Source organism: Periplaneta americana, chromosome 6 (genome assembly GCF_040183065.1).
Source record: "Periplaneta americana isolate PAMFEO1 chromosome 6, P.americana_PAMFEO1_priV1, whole genome shotgun sequence".
Classification (NCBI taxonomy): Eukaryota; Metazoa; Arthropoda; class Insecta; order Blattodea; family Blattidae; genus Periplaneta; species Periplaneta americana.
This window is the reverse complement of record NC_091122.1, coordinates 168,339,081-168,360,895: the sequence shown is the minus strand read 5'-3', so window position 1 is coordinate 168,360,895 and position 21,815 is coordinate 168,339,081. Positions and strand designations below refer to the sequence as shown.

Sequence of the window (21,815 nt, the reverse complement as noted above, 5' to 3'; positions counted from 1 at the left end):
CAATGTGAAATACGCAACGAGCTAGCACTCGATGGAAATACGACACAGTCCAAAGTCGACCGTGGACAGTCTATTGTTTCTAGTTGCTAACCGCTTGGAGCGCTTTATCACGAGATTTGCAAAAAATCACCTCAAGCTTCGCGACTGTATATAGTAGACTGTGATAGCACTAAATTAAGAAGGCAGTGTCCTAATGCAGTTTAATTATGAGTTATCAGCAGTTATTTTTTGGAAATTCGAATTCTTTGTTTATAAACAGTTTTCCAGTAAACAGTTCAAGAAACTTAATTCTCAGGTTTATGTACTGAATTGTAATTTTCTTGAGACACTAGTAGAAAAGAAACTTAGAAAGATGTAGAATAATATTGTAAAAGATGTTCAAAAGATATCTATGAAAATTACGTCTGGCTATCAACAATCGAAATAAATGTGGAAAAGGTAAGGGCCTGAAATATTACAATATTAAAAAAAAAAATGTAACCCAGATACCAACAATGTCAATGTTCCAAGTTAACGTGTTATTCTACATTAAACTCACATTTTATTTCCAAAGCATAATCAGATTTCATAACCCCCAATTGTTAATGAGGCATCCATGTTTGTCTAGTATACAAGTCAACAATCAAGCATTTTCGTTTACTAGCTACTACGGAATTGATTGCTATTCCCCTTACCTTTTCCACATTTATTTCGATTGTTGATAGCCAGACGTAATTTTCATATATATCTTTTGAACATCTTTTACAATATTACTCTACATCTTTCTACGTTTCTTTTCTACTAGTGTCTCAGGAAATTACAATTCAGTTCATAAACCTGAGAATTAAGTTTCTTGAACTGTTTACTGGAAAACTGTTTATAAACAAAGAATTCGAATTTCGAAAAAATAACAGCTGTTAGGCTGCGGCACGATTCGGAGTCACGTGGTTTTTCGTGGTCTGGTCAATGGCCATCTTGACAATCGCCTAATATAAATACATGTTCAAAGTTCTAAAAAACAAAGAAATTGCTATATTAAACTCATGTTAAACATGCATTTATATATAAATTTGTTCAATGTTGGCCATGACTAAGAATGTGACGTCGTGCCGTAGCCTGTTTTTCTCGTTAGCCACGAGATCTAACTTCTGATGTCACATCCGGCTATTTAGTCAACAATCTAGTTCACTTCAGCTGAAAATGTAGCTTTGAGACACGGCCTTAATTCGCTCTGATCCACATATAAACATCTTTCTATTAGATTATAACATTGAACAAAATTATGTACAGTATTACAAAAAACATAATCCCTTAATACTATCACAATGAGCTGATTTAATTAGACATTATTAAAATCCATTACATAGCTTATAGGTGTTTATCAGTGAAGCTTAGCAAATGCTGTAAAACAAATAATAAACACCCAGTCGCGTGTCGAAATGACGCCATGTTTGTTTACCGATTACCGACTTCGACATTGGAAATTAACAATAATTATTATTGACTTGTTTATGCCATAAGATTAATGAGCTTACAGAACGCTACAGATTACTGCAATTACGTACACAAACATAAATTTTATATTACGATGACTGGAAGCAATAGAACTACCGTTCAGTAAACATACTGTAATTTGTAGTTGTCATGTTTGTGGAATGCCAATAAGGAACAGGATGAATCGTGATATTTATCTCAAGAAAAATGTGCAACAATTTGAGAGAACCCTGTATTGCCATATTCTTGTACATTTCAAGCAGTCGTATTGAATTATTAATTAGGCTATTTTTATTATCAAAATCTATTTCTAACTATTTCTTATTTACGATACGGACTTGAGAAATTAAAATAGAAAAGATTGTGTGCTGATAAAGTATTGAATAAAATTACTAATTCCTTGTGAAAAATATATAGTATTTTTTTTGAAACCACATCCATTGCGTTAGCCTACTGTATAACATATCGGTAATATAAAATCTATTACGGATATTAATATTTTCTTTGTTGTTCTACAGAGTAACGTAGAAGCTATTCCCGAATAATTAAAATCCTTAGATGTTAATTTTGCGGAACAGTAATTCAAGGCTCTGTCTGTTATAGCTCAAATCGTGCTTTACGTTGCGGTAACAGAAACAGAAATCTAATGCAGTAACGCATAATCTATTTTATTAGAAGAATAATCACTATTTTTATCTCGAAGTACTACACACAACTCAATAAATCGGGATATTATATAGCACGTGGAAGACAATAAAAACCGTTGCCATGTTGTACGAAACTTAAAATTAATTCAGTCATTCTGAAATTTGGAGTAAGTAATTTATTTTTTGTTCTGTATCCATTTTCAGTGTTACTTTCACTGATGAATTTGATAAAAGTGTGTTTAATTTCACAGTATTTGCTTCGTTACATAGCTGCAGATGATTTGCTGTGTGCTGTAAAGTATGGCAATACGGGGTAGGTAACAATGAAACATAGAGTGTATAGCGCTAAGAATGAAACCACACGTGCTAAACAACTCCCACTCTTTTTTTGACTCGATGTTCCTACATGTGACACGATATCCGTTCCAAAAAGGTGTGAAATAAAATTACGAAAAGTTGTTTTTTAATAGTCTGTAAATACGGGATTTGTACGTACAATACGGGACATTTAGCAACCCTAATATCAACAGATGTAGTACTCTCACACTCTCTCCCATACACATACGCACACACACACTCACATTCTGACATTCACTGTCTCTCACACCATGCACATTCTCTCCCACTCACTCACACACACACACATACACTCGCATGCACTCTATTTCACACACACCACTCTCTCTAAAACACACACGCACTTTCTCTCATTCTGACATTCACTCGTTCACACACTCTTGACATGCAAACACACTCTAACATATACATTGTGTGACACGCACATACTCTAATACGCACACACACACTTTCTCGTAGTCACTTTCTCTCACACGCACATACATTGTTACATTCTTACATTCACTGTCTCTCGTATTCACTTTTTCTTTCATACGCATCTTTTCTCTCTGACACGCTCATATTCTATTATATGCACGCACATACTCTCTCTTTCTCACACATACTTTCTCTTCCTCACATACTCTGTTGTTCACATTTACTTTCCCACATATACTCTTTCTTCTTCACACACTCTTCCTCACACATACCCTCTATTCCTCTCACACTTTCTCCCACACATACTTTCTCTTCTTCACACACTCTTCCTCACACATAACCTCTATTCCTCTCACACTTTCTCCCACACATACTTTCTCTTCTTCACACACTCTTCCTCACACATACCCTCTATTCCTCTCACACTTTCTCCCACACATACTTTCTCTTCTTCACACACTCTTCCTCACACATACCCTCTATTCCTCTCACACTTTCTCCGACACATACTTTCTCTTCTTCACACACTCTTCCTCACACATACTCTCTATTCCTCTCACACTTTCTCCCACACATACTTTCTCTTCTTCACACACTCTTCCACACACATACCCTCTATTCCTCTCACACTTTCTCCCACACATATTTTCTCTTCTTCACACACTCTTCCTCACACATACCCTCTATTTTTCTTACACTTTCTCCCACACATACCCTCTCTTCCTCACACACACTCTCTCTTCCTTACATTCTCTCTCTTCCTCACACACTCTTTCTTCCTCACACACACAGTCTCTTTCTCACAGTCTCTCTTCCACACACACATACTCTCTTCTTCACAGACACTAAGAGAGAGGCAGACACTCTCTCTTCCTTACACACACACACACAGTCTCTTTCTCACAGTCTCTCTTCCACACACACATACTCTCTTCTTCACAGACACTAAGAGAGAGGCAGACACTCTCTCTTCCTCATACACACACTGTCTCTTTCTCACAGTCTCTCTTACACACACACACACACACACACACACACACACATACGTACTCTCTTCTTCACAAACACTAAGAGAGAGGCAGACACTCTCTCTTCTTTACACACATTCTCTATTCCTTACACGAATTCTCTCTTCCTCACACAAATTCTCTCTTTCTCAAACTTACTTTCTATCTTACACACACTCTTTCACTGACACGCAAGCTCTCTTAGTCGTTGTATAGTACTTGCTTGATAAGCATCTTACCAGCGTCGTTTTATTTGATTACTCAGGCTGTGCCTGGTGACAGTTCCGTGCTGGACAGCGACTCTGACCTGGAGGACATTCGACACGTGATTGATCAGTCACGCTCACAGCTCTCCTTCTCTGAGCATGTGTTCAACAAGCAGCTAGCCAAGGCATCCCCGGAACTGCTTCTGGCTTCAGACTTCGTAAGTAAAGCCTATACCGTAAACACAAATTTTGTTTTGTTGTATGCGAATAAAACAAACTGTTATTAACTATTAAACTGTCATTGTTTTTAAGGCGGAGATTGTAGCAACCTGCCGAGAAAACATACGCTGTCTTCGTGTGATTCTCGACAACGTTGAAGAGGAGGGAGGCCTGTTGTCGTCACAAGAATGCAAGGAGATACGAGGTGAGTACAGATATTTTTGTCAACAAAAGTAGTGTATTATATTGTTATCATCTTTTGTGGCTGTCTTGCTTGTTTTGAATCTAGCTGAGGGCAATGTATTGTTTAGCGGAAAAAAATATATCGGATGAGGAAGTAAAGTCGTTATAGTCCCGTCGCTCTAATTTCCGGCAGCCAATCGCTTTGCAGGTCGGCTACATTTAAACGTGTGCGTCTTGTGATACGCTGATGAAGACATTCGTTTCTTAAGGCTCGATAAATACTTAATATAATCGCCCGCCATTTTGGCTCTTTCGTTGGCGTTCGCAGAAAGCACACGAGGACGTTATTTGCCGCTCAATTATTTGCTGAATTACAGTGTGTTTGATTTATTATCATAGGAGCTACGACATGATAATGTTTAACGGTGTGGCAAATAGATCCTTCGTACGGTAGCTCGGCAACGAAAGAACAAAAATGGCGAACGATACTACCTACCTAGACTTTATAGAGCCTTCACTTCCTAAGACGTAGGCAAAGAGGAGGAGTCACGCCGGGAATAACAGCGTCGCAGCTAAAGTTCCAAGTAATAGATTTACTGTAAGTAAAGGTGTTTGTCTTCAATAAAACAAGAGCTATACTTCATTGATTTGTAAGTAGTGAAAGCTGTTTTGACCTAATGATGTACGAGTAATTAATTTTTTAATAATGAAATTTATAAAAAGGTTTAAACTATACCGCCTTTGATATCTGTTATCAACATATATCATATTAACCAAAACCGTGTAATATTTATTTTTCCCTTTAGCATCATAGCCTAAAAGCTTATTGTCCTATATACAGTATGTTATTTAATACCGAATTATTAATCCTATATACTTTACTAAGAAATACTATAGTCCTGTTAAAGAAGTCTGTTCCATATTCTCTCATGATGAAACTTAATTTGCCAAAGATACTGTACCATCTGCGAACCAAGCTATGCAGAAACATATTATAGGATAGACTGTTTCAATCTCCTTCCTGTAGAATCTACAGTTAAAGTTGCCCTCAAACAAGCCCAGTTTGTTAAGATGTTCTTTTGCACTATCGTGTTTTTTTGTTGTATTTACAACTGTTGTTGTTAGGCCTTGAAAGTTAGAATTCCCACACAGAATCTTATTGCTAGGGAAACTTCTTCATAACCTAAAACTATACTGAAACAGGCCAAGTCCATGGCATCTCTCAAGAGGGATCTTGTCGGCGAATTGACATGCTTGCCATTCCACCAGGCTCTACATCCGCCTACATTATCGACCCGACTATCAGGTTCGAGGCACAGGAACAACAGCCCGCTGAAGTCCACGCAGAAAAATGCAGAATTTATGAGCCCACAGTTTCATTCTATTTGGAGAAATATCACCTCACCTCCATTTAAATAGTTCGGCTAATGGTTGGCGCTAGGGGCACAATACCTCGCCTCTTTGTCAGTTTCTGCAAGATGTTCCAGCTGAACAACGACTTCATTCGTGATGTTTCCCTTGCCGCTATCAGAGGATCACTTGCCATTTTAAAATACCACCTGTACTTTGTTTCCTAAAGAGGAAGAACTTTTGTTTGAACGTCTAATCCGTTTGTTTATTATGTTTAGGCCTGTTATATGTACGCTCTTATCCTTCCTGTACTTAATTTCCCTTTCTTGTTCGTTCCCCACATTTCTCTTTTTTGGTATGTTTTTGTTTTCACTCTGTGTGTTATGCTTTGTCCAATAAGGCAGTCCCGTTATTGGGAAAGCTGAAACAGTGTCTTTCTTATTATTGTTGCTTAGTTACCATTCCAATGCAGTTTTGCGAAGGCTTTGGAATAATATTGCTCTAAATTTTCAGTGCAAAATATATTGTACTAGTGGCTTGTGCAGCAAATGCTGCTGCAAACTAAGTTCGTTAGACGTTCAAATAAAAATTTTTCAGATTTATTTTCAATGAAGAATACTTGCCTTTTTGATAGTTATTTGCTTCCATAGTAATGAAACATACTCCCTATGAATGGATTTTTTTAGGCCAAATACTTTTTCTTGAACCTATCCAACTTCAGTTTTTGAGTTTCAACGCGAAAACGCAAGTATCAATGTCAGGACGATAGCAATAGCTATTTCAGGTCATTGTGGATTGTAGGCAAAAGTTAAAAAAATGTCAGGTTTTCTAAGCTTTCGAACAATAGCATTTTCGTATAGCTGCTGCATGTAGAACTTGAAATGTAGAGCGTAAAATCATTTTATCCTACTAAGAGATCCTGCTGAAATGATCTGGAGACTACAACATTTTCTAGGCCTCTTATTTTATCAGTAAGTAATACCTTTTTATCTTTCCTTAGGAACTGTAATTTTTGCGCTCTCTCGAGCCAATACTGACGACAATGACACATATCAATATCTACACTACGCCGCCATTAAGTATATGAAAAAGACCCAACCCCACTGGGTTAATAAGTATAAAAATATTTGATTTTTAATAACAATATTATTATCTTACTTAAGTTTTGTAGTTATATATAGCAGCCACTCAGTAAATTGTAGAAATGAAGATCTTAATTAAGATATTCTCTACATTTACTTACATAACCACAAAACGTTTCACTTTCATGTCATCAATATAGCATCAATATTATGTACAATTAATGAAAAAATAGATGTATCATGATATTAACTATAATATATTTAATTTCTAATGGTAATAATGTCATCAAACCACCTCAAGTTTCGTAGATTTGAATATCCAATACACAGCTGTACTCAGAAAATTATACACTGCAGAATCAGTTTTTAATAACAAATTGAATTGAGCTCTAAATATGTCGGTAATCATGCAGGTCATGGCCTTCGTGTAATAGCCTATTGTTTATTGTAGTGTGTGTTTTGTTCTGAAATTCAATCAAGTCGGCCGTGATTGAATAAAATTAGTTCTCAAAACTGTCAACAGATGGATTTTGGAAAATAGGAAAATTGTGTAGGAAAATTGACATTTCACTGAAAACTACTACTTTTCCGAAAAACTTTTGGTTCCAAGCTTCAAAATGAGGGGCCATTTATTAAAATCCGTTCAGCCGTTTTCCCGTAATTTCCATTACCAGTTCAAATTATATATATAGATTTGCAATTTTAAAAATATGATCGTGCAAAAAATGTTGTACAATACACGTTTGTGAAGTGGATTATAAAATCTCGGAAAAACTAACCGTAACATTTCATAATATGAATTGCCTATCATAACTACAGATGTAATCACTTTGAGGCAGTTTACTAGCACATCTCAGTCGTCATACAATTTTCTCGTAGTGTCTCTCGCCGGCTTTACCTCCAAAGAAATATCCCTGGTACTTATTTCTTGTTAGAGGCTGAGTGAACCCTAGGACTGAAAGGATTAGCAATGGAGAAAATACATTACTCTATCGCGAAACAAACCCTCGACCTCCTGGTTTGCAGCGCAACGCCTGAACAGCGATGCTGCCTTGCACTCCTGTGTGTTTGTGTTATTTTATTATAGGTACTACACATTGTTTTTCTGGGTGTAGGACATAAGAATTTAAGGGGTTAGGTACAGCTTAAAGCAGTAAAATTTTCGGGAATATTCAACATTTTTTTTTCCTCCATTACTGTGGCTTGTACAATAATGAAAATTGGTATGTGTAAAACACTGTCCTTCTGCTATATGAATAAATATTTTTAGTATTAAAAAAAATTATATATATATTTCAAAATTCAAAATGGTGGGAGTTTACTGTGCAGTGATGAAACGTGAATATCATACTCTTTCAACTACATTCCTTAATAAATAATATTTTTTTTATTTTGTGTTAGAAGAAAATACTGATATTTGACCATTTTTAAATGAATTTATTTTTTATCAGACAATCTATCAAAGGTAGAGAAGTGGTCTTGCATCATATTGTAGATATAACATGCATAAATACATACAAAAAAATTTAATCACAGAATGTTGGATAGTTTTTTTTAGTTATGTGGAAAACGCGTCATCACTGCACAGTGAACTGAATTTTGGGGGGAAAAAAAAAAGTAAATAATTTTTTTTTAATCGTAAAAATATTTTTTTTTTTTCATATAGCAGGACAGTGTTTTACACATACTAATTTTCAATATTGTACAAAATACAGTAATGAAGGAAAAAAAAAGTTGAATATTTCCAAAATTTTACTGCTGTAACTTAATTTGCCTAACCCCTTAACATTGCCATTAGAAACCCATGTATAAAAAATAAAGAATTTACTTAATTAGTGGGCCAAGTTTAGAAATTAGCAGACTTTGACAATTTGTAAGACAAGGGGACATATTTGTTTTTGTTAAGATTATTTATATACGCTTTAACATCTGTGGTCATATCGCGTGTGTAGGATCTCTGAGTATATCAGTAGGACAATTTTTACTATTGTTGAGTTTCTGTTTCTGATGTTGTGTGTTACAGATGGCTTGTGTTCATGTAACTGATTTTAGATTTTGATTAATATTTATGATATTAGTGACTGAGACGGTGATAAATCATGGTATGTAAATTTCCAATCCTGTATTTGCTTTTGCCACTGAGGGACCATGAAAGACCCCAGTCAGATTGGCCGGCCACGGGGCTTGAACCTGGTACCTCCCGAATGCGAGTCTCATCGTCGGTTAACATAATTTATGTTACTAAGTCAAAGCCCGATGTTCGTGGAGTAAAGGATATTTCTGTGTGTTTTTGAAGTTGATTTCGAGGTTATGAAGTGTTTGAAATATCACTTTTTTTTCCTGAAATAGTTTTAAAGACTTCGTTGCTTCATAACTTTCCATCGTTGATCTGGAGCGTGACGGGATGCTTGACATTTTGCGATTATTGGTCATTCTTGAGAAATGTAGGCCTACTTGTAGCTAAATGATACGGTAAAAACGATGAATAGCAGACGATAGTCGAATTTAATGCCATTAAGTACGGAGTGACGGTTAGTGTGAAGTTATAAGGGACGATATGAAAAGAAAGTGATAATAGGAGATCTACTGTGCAGTTTTCCCATTATTTCCATCAGCATTGCCGTAAGAATAGGGTGACCAGACGTCCCTTTTTTAACGGGATTGTTCCTTTTTTCAGCGTCTTGTCCCCTGTCTCGCGAAAAGTATTCTCGGGACGCCAAATGTCCCGGTTTTTTAAATAGCTTCCCGTTTCCCTAAATTATTGTTAAAATATTTCTTTTATTTTATTCTGAAAGATAAATACATTCTCGACATAATTCAGATTGTAAGTTTTGTGTTACGAATACCTGGCACTCTTTCTGATGCAAATTCTAAATGAGGCAGTAGAGCAAGTGGACAGCTTCAAATACTTGGAGTTACTATAAACAGTAACATGAGCTGCTGCCAAGAAGTCAAAAGGAGGATAGCAATGGCAAAGGAAGCTTTTAATAGAAAAAAGAACTAAGGAAAATACTAGTGAAGTGCTTTGTGTGGAGTGTAGCATTGTATGGAGTATAAACATGGACATTACGACGAAGTGAAAAGAAGCGACTAGAAGCATTTTAAATGTGTATATGGAGAAGAATGGAACGTGTGAAGTGGACATACAGAATAAGAAATGAAGCTTTGCTGGAAAGAATGAGTGAAAAAATAATAGTGTTGGAACTAATAAGGAAAAGGAATTGGTTGGGTCACTGGTTGAGAAGAAACTGCATACTGAAGGCTGCACTGGAAAGAATGGTAAACGGGAAAATAGTTAGGGGTAGAAGACGATATCTAATGATAAACGACATTAAGATATATGGATCATATGTGGATATAAAGAGGAAGGCAGAAAATAGGAAAGACTGGAGAATGCTGGGTTTGCAGTGAAAGACCTGCATTTGAGCAGAACACTATGCATGAATGAAAGATAGTAAAGGTACGGTCACACGTCGCTACTTTTGCAGCGCTGCAGTAAAAAAAACTGCGCAACTCTCGTACTGCGACGTGTGAACCACGGTGCAACCCGAAAAGTGGCGGCTGCCGAACCTGCTGCCCGCTACTTTTCCATGCTGCGCGCAGCTTAGAAGTAGCGACATGTGAACAGGGTTCTCAGGGTTGCAGCCGCAGCATTTCTGATATCGGTTTTGTTGAAACTTTTGCTGCGGTTGCGACCAGTGTTGCCACCCAAATGTGCCAATGATACTTGTATTGTTTAGATGTATTTTAATGTTAGATGTGATGAAAATAAATTATTTGTAACAGTTATTAAATGCACAACACAGTTTGAGCATATTTGTTGACGATATAATTCACTTTTTTAATTTTCTGTAGCGTAGTTTCAAACAGGAGGGTTGCCAACATTGATTACGTGAATATGCTGTTGGTTATCATTTAAATATATAGGCGTTTTTAAAGGCTTTATAGTAAAAATAATGCCAATTTCTGAATACTAGATACAACAGAAAAGCAAATAATAGATAAGTAAGCTTTCGCATGAGTTTCTTAATAATGCGAACATAACCACAAAATGTACACTGGTGGCCATAATTCTGGAAACTTTTTTTTATTGCACTGAATTATCATAACATCTGCATAACATATGGACATTATTAATTTCTTTCTATCATTAGTCTGACTTAAGATTTCGTTAGGTGAACACTGATTGCTTTACAACAAACTTTATTGATCATTTTATCACAATGGCTCCACGAAAGGACTGAACACCTTCTAGGGCAGTCACACTTCGAGATGAAGGCTACACATTCCTTGCAGAAATACTAACTAAATTGCTGTGTAGAACTTCCTGTATATCTTTAGAAGATTTCCTTCGCTCTTTTAATGCTAATCGACAAATCTGCCTCATATCTCTTGGACTTACCTACTTTGGGTTATCTACCAGTCCTAGGTGTTGTTTTACAAGATTTTGTGGATTTGTACCTCTGCAATACCTCCTGGACGCCAGACACTGTAGCACCATTACCAAGTTTTCTTGCCTTTTCCTTGAATGTGTAGCCTTCATCTCGAAGTGTGACTGCCCTAGAAGCTGTTCAGTCCTTTTGTGGAGAAATTGTGATAAAATGATCAATAAAGTTTGTTGTAAAGCAATCAGGTGTTCACCTAACGAAATCTTAACTCTGACTAATGTTACGAACACACTAATAATGTCCACATTTTATGCTAACAGTGCTCAAGAATGCTTCTACCGATCAAATATGATCTTAAAATCAACAATGGACTAGATTTTATTACAGTAAATAATGGAAAATTATAATGAAATCTGAAATTAATATTTAGATCTTAAACGACAAGAACATAATTTCCCACATAGTAATGATTATTTATTGTTAAAATATTCAGAATTTAATATAATACCTTTATTATAACCCCATAATTAACGAATCAGTCACGAATAACATTTTCAATTGTACAAATCTGTGAATCAATGCAGATGTTATAATAATTCACTACAAAAATAAAAAGTTTCCAGAATTATGGCCACTAGTGTATATTGAGAAGTCAACACGGAGATGGGAACCTGCAGCATGACTGCGGCTGCAAAAGTAGCGCCTTGTGTGTGAACAGACTCGCAACCTCCAGTTGCAACTTTTGCTGCACTCGGGTTGCGCAGCACAAAAAGTAGCCTGCAGCGCGCTACTTTTGGCTTACGTGTGAACACGACACGCAACTTTTGCAGCTGCAGTACAAAAGTTGCGCAGCAAAAGTAGCGACGTGTGACCGTACCTTAAGTTTTCCTTTTTGAGCTTCAGAAATTCTGACACACTATTTAAATGAATCTGTGTTGTTAGTGTTGATTCACTTGTGATATCGTGGTGGTAACTACACGTCAGTGTAAGAGATATGGCACAATTACTCGACATCATTAATTGCTCTGTGGTGCGGCAAGAAAACTGTCACGTGACCGTTTAGTAGTGGCGACCTCTCTCGAACAGCACGGAATCTATTTAAAGCGCCTAGTGCAACACTGTAGTCGTCGAGTTCCAGTGCAAGTTGGAGGTCGTGTGTAGAGTCACGTGGGACGCATTGCATAACGCGTAAATAAGCACCTGTCATTCCAGTTTTAGTGGCCTCATTCACTCGTGATAGCGGCGAGGCGGTGGAGAAACATTGCTGTCGTTCTCAGCGCGCTAGGAATGTGTTGTTGTTTTGTTGTGAGTGTGAACGCTTGACGTGCATTTTGGAATATGTAACAATGGCTGTTGTTCAATCACCCGGTAAGTACATTGTATTTCAAATTGTGTTTTTATATTGTGTGACAATCTATTTCCTAAATTTTGTTGTTCTGTTTTGTTGACAAACTGAAAATTTTGCTCATAATTTTCACTAACATTTTGATGTTTGAGGTACCTGAGATAAAAAAAGAGTCCCAGTAGTCTGTCAATCTCAGTTGGACCGGAGTTTGAACCTTGGCAGAACTTTTTTATGTTTTTGAAGAACAGAACTTTTTTTTGGGTAGATGTCCTTCGAGAATTTTAGTTTCTTTTGTTGTTTTCACACTTCATAATCTAGTATTCTCTGTCTCTGTTGATATTTGAATAGCATCGTTAGTTGAAAAAATAATTACCGTGACTAATAAGATTATGACAATGTTTTGTGTTGCTGTTTGTATGGGACAGTGACGTTTGTGACAGTGTTGTAAGTGTGAACGTTTGACGTGCATTTTGGAATATGTAAAAATGACTGTTGTTCATTCACTCGATAAATAATAATAATAATAATAATAATAATAATAATAATAGTAATAATAATAATAATGATGGCTTTATTTAACCTGGCAGAGTTAAGGCCGTAAGGCCTGCTCTTACACTCAACCAGGATTAAAACATGCTTACATAGTTGAACATAAAACTGGATCGGAATTAAGTAATTACATACTGATACAATTTAGGTACATAATGAGATCAAAAGAGGCAGTTACATAAAAATTTACCTCATAAAATAAAAATAAACATAGTAAATACATTGTATTTCAAATTGTGTTTTAATTTTATGTGAGAATCTATTTTCCAAATTTTGTAGTTGTGTATTGTTGACACTGTTGACAAACTGAAAATTTTGCTCATAATTTTCACTGACATTTTGATGTTTGAAGTACTGAGATAAAAAAAAAGAGTCCCTGTAGTCCGTCTATCTTAGTTGGTCCGGAGTTTGAACCTCGGCAGAACTTTTTGAGGTTTTTGAAGAACATAACTTTTTTGGGCAGATGTCCTTCGAGAATTTTAGTTTCTTTTGTCGTTTTCACACTTCATAATCTAGTATTCTCTGTCTCTGTTGATATTTGAATAGCATCGTTAGTTGAAAAAATATTTACCATAACTAATAAGAGAATGACAGTGTTTTGTGTTGCTGTTTGTATGGGACAGTGACATTTGTGACAGTGTTGACGTACATTTTGGAATATGTAAAAATGGCTGTTGTTCATTCAGTCGGTAAATAGATTGTATTTCAGATTGTGTTTTAATGTTGTGTGAAAATCTATTTTCTAAATTTTGTAGTTGTATATTGTTGACAAACTGAAAATTTTGCTCATAGTTTTCACTTACATTTTTTATATTTGAAGTACCTGAGATAAAAAAAGAGTCTCAGTAGTCTGTCTAGCTCAGTAGGACCGGAGTTTGAATCTCGGCAGAAGTTTTTGAGGTTTTTGAAGAACATAACTTTTTTGGGTAGATGCCCTTCGAGAATTTTAGTTTTTTTCTGCCGTTTTCGCGCTTCATAATCGTAGTATTCTTTATCATCTTCTATCATCTTCTCGATCATGAACAAAGTCAGTTTAATATATTAGGAATTATTATTGTTGACTCCAAGTTGGCATGGGAAAGTCATATTAATCATATTTCTACTAAACTTTCAAGAACTTTGTTTCTCCTTAAGAGATTAAAAACTGTTGTACCTGAAAACTACATCCGTGATGCTTATTTGCTTACTTTCAAAGTACTCTTACCTATGGAATATTGCTATGGGGTAATAGTGCTTTTATAAATAGGGTCCTATTGCTTCAAAAAAAGGCCATAAGAATTATATCAAACGCAACTTTTAATGAACACTAAACCATTATTTGTGAAATATAAAATAATGACTGTAATAAATTTATATATTTTAGAGTTAATAATTTTGTATGTTAAGGACAATCTCCTAACTTTAAGAAATGATATTCATTCCTATGACACACGAGAAGGAAATGATTTTAATATCATAACTTGTATGTAGACTTGCAAAAAAAAAAAATAATAATAATAATAATAATAATAATAATAATGTGTCAAATGTCATTGAAGTTTGCAAATAAATTTCCATCACATATTTTTAATTTAAGCAGAGCTGGTCTCAAATTTTACACCTCTAGTTGGTTAATTTAAAATCCTTTTTATAACCTTGATGAATTTTTTATTGTACAGTCTCTTTGTAATTGTTCCATTTTAACTGATCTTGTCTCATAATGTTTTTAGACATGTAATTTAAACTATTAAACTATCTCTGTTGATATTTGAACAGCGTCGATAGTTGAAAATAGGCATTGAAAAAATAATTACCATAACTAATAAGAGAATGACAGTGTTGTGTGTAGCTGTGTGTATGGGAAAGTGAAATTTTTCAAGTAGGACAGATAATAATATTATGTATTGTGTAGAACAGCAACAGAATTCCCGTATTTTGTACTGTTTTATTCTTGCGTAGATTCCACGTTAAGAAAAAAGCTTTGAACATATTATGGAGTTATTCCATCAAATGACCAGTTGCCATAGAAACGCCTACCTACCACATAGCTTGTATAATGTATTAGGCAAGGCTCATAAAACCAATGCTTTTTTAACGTGGAATTCTTTATAGACATAATGTGTTTATTGAAATTACGTATTGTATGTAAGTTATTATACAGTTACGTGTTTATAAATTATTATGGGATATTTTGTTTTTAGATTGTTCGCATTATATACGAAGTAATTGTCTTTTAAAAGCATATTTGTAGACTTTTACTGGTATACCCTTTTAGTATTTGAGGATTGGACTAGCTTTGACCCAGGTGGCCCGGGTTCGAATTCCGGTCGGGGCAAGTTACCTGGTTGAGGTTTTTTCCGGGGTTTTCCCTCAACCCAATACGAGCAAATCCTGGGTAACTTTCGGTGCTGGACCCCGGACTCATTTCACCGGCATTATCACCTTCATTTCATTCAGACGCTAAATAATCTTAGATGTTGATACCGCGTCGTAAAATAACCCCAAAAACTAGCCTAGAAATTAAATATGAAATTTTCAAGTAGTTACTTAAGAAAGATATTGCATTTATTAAGCGCGTACATCGGCTAGAGTAGAGACAACATTTCTATAACAATACCTTTCCATTGATTATGACAAAATGTTTTGAGAGGTACCGATTTTGTATCGTCTTTTTCCTCTAATGTTGACCCTATCAGCCATATTAAAACGTCCGAATTTATATGTAAAGAAATTATCCAACAATTTGAGAAAAATTACATATTTATTTATATGGCTTTACCAGATAAAAATGTAAAACAGGAATTTTTATCTGCAAAAGCAGGATTTTATTAAACGAGAAATGCAGGACCTCACATGACGATTATTTTCAATATACTGCCCAAAAACAGGTGACATCAATAAGACATCACTCATAAGGCAACAATAACGATTAATTAAATTAACAATTTTTTGAGCAGGAATGTCGTCATCCAGTAAATTATTACATGAAAAATATATCTATAGATGGGTTACATTACATTTTACGAGCATAATTTCTCTAATGGACTCCAGACAGACGATTTCTCTGAAGATCCAGTGAGAAGTGACGAGAGAGAAAATCAGGCCAATTTCTCATTTTGTACAATTTCTGGCCGAAGGCGGGACACATGCTTAAAAAGGACATGTCCGGCGAAATCCGGACGTATGGTAACCCTGTTTATTTAGGACTTTTCACTGTGATAATTTGGACTGCAGATTTCATTTAAATTCTTCAGTGATCCAATACTCTCAGCAGTTTCATTTCATTTTCCCCCCCCCCCCACAATAATTTTAATTTATTACTATATGCTCCTAAATGCAGTAGTCTTCTCACTCCACTAATACTTATTCAGAAAAGAATTATTAAAATATGCCTTAATTAACCAATTGATTACTCATCCGAGCTTTTGTTGACTGATTTTAATCTTTTGAAAATTAAACAAATTTATTATATTGCCTCATTAAACTTCATACATAAAAATCGCAATAAATTCAAATTGTATCATCATAAATATGGAACTAAAAGATCCGATTTTATACGACTAGAGGAACCAAAGTGTTTCACAAGCACAGCTCTGAGCCATGGTACCTAGTTTGGTACAAGGTTATACAATAAAATAATTTAAAAATACCCAAATTTGGAAAATTTTAGTATCACAAATTTAAAAAATAACGTTAGGAGTTTAATTTTTAAAGAATATATATTGGTTTAATATGTATATGTATTTGTATGAGTTAAAATGTTAAAATTGAAATTATATTTTTTTAAAGTTAATTTATTCCTATAATTTTTTTTCTTTCCTTGACCCACTTTGTGTCAAATAAAATTATCTTTATTTGTGTTAAGTATGTGTTTAGATAACTTCCTGAGCACTAGTTTTTACTCTTTCAGGGAAGAATTAAGATTGCATTTTTGTACATGTTATTTTATTAACAATAAACAATAAAGTCTTGAATTTTTTTCCTTCGAGATGACTTGTTAGCTGACTGATAGATTCAAACCGATACACAATGATTAACCTTTTTTCGATCCCTACACTAGACAGGCAAGGTGTAGGACTTCCGACGACATGTGATCAGTATAATGCGTTATTTGAATCTATATCGTGTTATAAAATAGCAGAAATACTTTAAAAACAGTTCATGCATGTTAAAGTTATAATGTACAGTAGTGGCAAAAAAAAAAAAATAAACCGGACCGACCAGAATCCTGTGCTGTGTATTGTGTCAAACTGTGGTAATTTCAATATGGATAGTGAAGCCAGAGGTATGTACTGCTATTAATGTAAAAATACGCAGCTATCTTTGCCCGAATAGAGGTTGAAATGTAATAATATTGATGCCAGATGAAAATAAAACTCTTAAAGTTTTTTCGTCTCTAAGTTTGAGGCACTGAAGGAAACAAAAGACGGCAAGAATCGAACAAATGCAATAAGTTTCATTGTTACAATTAATTATACAAGATGGATGTGTTTTGTGATTAGCAAAATTTTAATCTGTGACTCTGAAATCAGCTACAAAGGTCAGACGTTTTTTTTTTTTTGCCACTTCTGTACATAAAAGTATAATTTGTCTCCAAGATTCCATGAAAAATGTATAGAAACTCTTGTGTGTTAGGTCATCAGTAGTATTAGTGATTTAAAATACCTGGCTATAGTAAAAGTCACCAATTCAATTAACATTAAACGCCAATAAACAAACACTTATGTCAGGGTCATACGGGAGCGTGTTTGCATGCTGTTGTTAGTCACGTTTGACCCCTGATATACGCAGCCTCGTGTTTCGTCTTGCGAGACCTTCACCGTGAGACATGCGTGTTCTACATTACGGAGAACGGAGACTTTGTACTGGAGCGAGAGAGTGCCTCAAGCCAAACATTCTGCTGAAGATAAGGGTGTTTTAATCTACATTGTTAATATTTCAAGTTCATGAACGTTTATCGGTGTTTCTTAAAAAAGTGCACGTGTCCAGTTCATGAATGTTGTGTTTATTCATCTCTTTTAACTGCGCACGTACGGTAACAATAGAAAAATCGCTTATATCGATGATTGATCAAAAAAGAATCGAAAAATAGAAAGAGAATTGGGAGGACATAAATTGTTGAGCTTATATGATACAGCCGCGACATTTCAGTTGCAAGAAATCTAGTGAAACATGAATATTATCGTTCATGTATCCTTCGTATGGCTTTTCTTTATTTTGGAATGAAGTATTCAGAAAATAATTCAGTTATTAGAGCCTTATATAATTTAATAAGTACACTGTTTTATGAGTTCTGTGATTAAATAAATAAATAAATAAAATTGACAGGCGATTTAACCTGTCTTTGATGGAACATGGCTATTCCGTAGAAAATTTTCCATTTTGACAGGTTTCCTTATAAAGGATTGCTTAAATTTTCATGTAATTTAAGGAACATGCAAAGACAACTTAAGCTACACATGCATTTTTACGGCTAGTACCTATTCAGAAAACATAACAGCACTCATTCTGACATTTAACGTAACTTATTTTGACAACTTTCTGAATGGACCACCTTGTTCTACTTTATTGGTAAATTTTATGTGAAATAAAATATACTGCAGACATAAAATCAACACTTACACTTCATTACAACATTCAAATAAACTTATTCTGATGTACTGAGTATATAGTACAAATATGTACTTTCGCAGTGCCTTCTCTGTAGAGTTGTGCCATTACTTAAAAATAAATTTCCGTCTTATACAGGCAATAAGGAACAAATTGTTCTTTAAAACCATTCATTTTCCGCGTTACGGAAGTTTCCGAATTACAGAAGTCTTTTCAGGTATAAAACGTTCCGTTCTGAGATTTTCTTTCCGTATGACAGATTTCCTTCTTACAAAGGTTCCGCCATAGACAAATTTTACTGTATTTCCTTGACTCTTCTGGAAAATCTTCTAGACATTAATAAAGAATGGAGCGAGGTAGACTAACACTATTTACACGTTTATTTCCATGGTACCACGAGTGACGTCAAAGGAAACGTTTCATGTGAAAACGTTACAGTTTTTCTCTTTTTGTATTCTGAGACGTTTGACGTGAAAATAGAAGACACGTCAGAGAAGACATTTGCATTCGCTTTTGCCAAGAAATGTAATCCCAAAGGAGTTCAAACAGAAATCTCTAAAAACATGACAAGTTACTAGATTTTTCAGTGTCTTTGTAGTCGTTCTTTAGTTGAAACAGCTTTGTGATGGTCTGGCGTGTATGTATAAGTATTAATTGTAAGTTAATTTGTATGTAAGAAAGGAATCGGCTTCAGAAATTCATAAAAAGGCTATGAAAACCCACTACCTCAACCTTAAAATAATCGTTTCCGTATTTAATTATGTCAGACTTCACAGAATTTCCCTTTGCTACACTTTACGGTTATTTTTTTTAATCTGACGTAACTTGTTGCAGAGAATAATAAATGTCACATTTACCATTTTTTCCTTTGATCCGTGTTATACTTTTTACAATTCTCGAAAAAGAAGTAAAAAGTGTTAATGCTGTTAATAATATAATTTAACGTTGCTGATGAACAGTGTTTATTAATATTGATAAGGACGCAGGATTGAAAAGGTGACGTTATGCTTGTGAATTAAAATTCCAATACCACTGCCTGCAGTTTGAGGTGTGGTTAACTTTGATTGAAGGTTCACCACAATTGGTCTTAAATCGTTGCATTTGTTCAAGGTTACCCGTGCAGTAGCTGTGTGGGCAGCAAGAGCCTTGGGGTTTGAATCATTACTTCCCCTCCTTTCATGGCCACTGCAATAAAACGTTTATGTAACTATTCCACCACGGAATTCATTATGCTTAAGTGTACTATATCAAGCACTGCTTAATTTTGATTAGGCGTTGGAAACCACATTTCTGCTTCCGTTTGCTTAATTGCACCGCGTTGATAATGCCTAACTCATGTGATTGTACGATACTTTCACTGGCCGTTTGTAAATTATACGAAGGTCCACAGCGGTCAGTTTTAAGTAGTGATGTTTCCGGTCACAAGCTCAGCATACCCGTATTTGATTCCTGGCAAGGAAGTGGGGATTTATGTACCTTCCATAGAAGTTACATTTATGTGGTTCTGTTATCTTAAGCGGTTAGCTAGACTAATGCCAAGGACATGACCAGTAGAGATGGGTAAAAAACGCTGGAACAGTTTATTTGAAACTGTTTCACAATTGAAACTGTTTCGTATCGAGACATTTTCGTGATATAACCTGTTCCAACTGTTCCAAAGAGTGTTACACTGCTCCAGTGATATCAACGTTCCACATGGTTCCAAGAGATAAGCAGTTCAGTTTCTAAACAGTTTTCCTCTTCTTTGCTGTTTGCAAAGGCAACGTGTAGCGCTATCATTGACCTCCAATCGAAAGTAGATAATATAATATCCATGTTCCACACGGCCTTCGTGCAACAGTAGCGTATGTAGGATCGCGCAATTTAATTGTACGAAATTCCCTAATAAATCTCCTAATTATTAGCTGTCCATTTATGGAGAATATGTTCATAGTACCCTGACATAGTGTTAATTATTAATATACCGCGAAAAATATCATCGGCTAATGTCATCGTTATTAAACTATCCTAGGGTTATATGCGTTATTTTTACTAAAATCGATTTATTTTGAATTGTAGTTATTTACTGTACCCTTAATAATAACCTACGATTCAAGGGCCTTGAAACATGTTCCCGAAGCAGATGAAAGGTTCAAACAGTTGGAACAGTTGGCACTGATGTTGTAAACATATTCTTATGAAACTGTTATTTTGGAACAGTTTCGTTCATGAAACAGTTACAGTCGAAACTGTTTCTTAAAAAGAACAGTTTATCCCATCTCTAATGACCAGATTAGAGCTGGGGACGGAGCGACTAGAACTGTTGAGTTACTCGGTTCTATCGGTTTATGTGCTTGGCAGCGGAGCACCGAAGTTACTCGGTTAACCGTAGCCGTTACCGGTCAGTTCAAACAGAGTTCACGTGTTTTACTTAATTCTAGCAGACAACAACGTAGGTACTGTTGTATTTAAATATTTTCTGCTGCAGGACAAATTATTTTCTTATCACTAAGGCGGGATGAAACTCTGGTATTGAAGAGGAGTTCATCCTATTATATGACCTGTCAAGTGGGCCTAATGAACACTGACAGGCTGAACATATTACTGTAAATAATAATAATAATAATAATAATAATAATAATAATAATAATAATAGTGTGTTTCATTAATATTAAAATATGTTAAAAAAGAAAGTGCATTATATTTTTGTGTTTATTGGATTTGTGTTACCTCATCAGTCATCATTTTATTTGTATTTATTTCTACGAATTATGTTACCTAACTTTAATTTATCAATAATATTACTCTTTACCAAAGAGAACATGGTTCTATTGAAGACTAGAAATGTTTTAATAGTACATTATGCAACGAGCTTATAATGATAGTAATTAAGACGCAAGTACGGATATTTATGAAACGAGCGCAAGCGAGTTTCATAATATTCATACGAGCGTCTTAATTACCATTATAGGCAAATTTCATACGACTTTTTATGCTCGACCATATTTCTAACTTGAAATTATT

The 21,815-nt window shown here is 35.0% G+C and overlaps 1 protein-coding gene across 5 annotated transcripts in view; it reads left to right on the top strand.

Moving 5' to 3' along the window:
• Positions 1-21,815, top strand: part of klar (klarsicht) — a 1,308,544-nt gene that overhangs the window by 1,126,274 nt on the left and 160,455 nt on the right. For all 5 annotated transcript variants that reach the window (XM_069829505.1, XM_069829504.1, XM_069829503.1 and 2 more), the window contains exons 16-17: positions 4,167-4,325; positions 4,420-4,531. In XM_069829505.1, the coding sequence (XP_069685606.1) occupies positions 4,167-4,325; positions 4,420-4,531 (271 nt within the window). The remainder of the gene's footprint in view (positions 1-4,166; positions 4,326-4,419; positions 4,532-21,815) is intronic.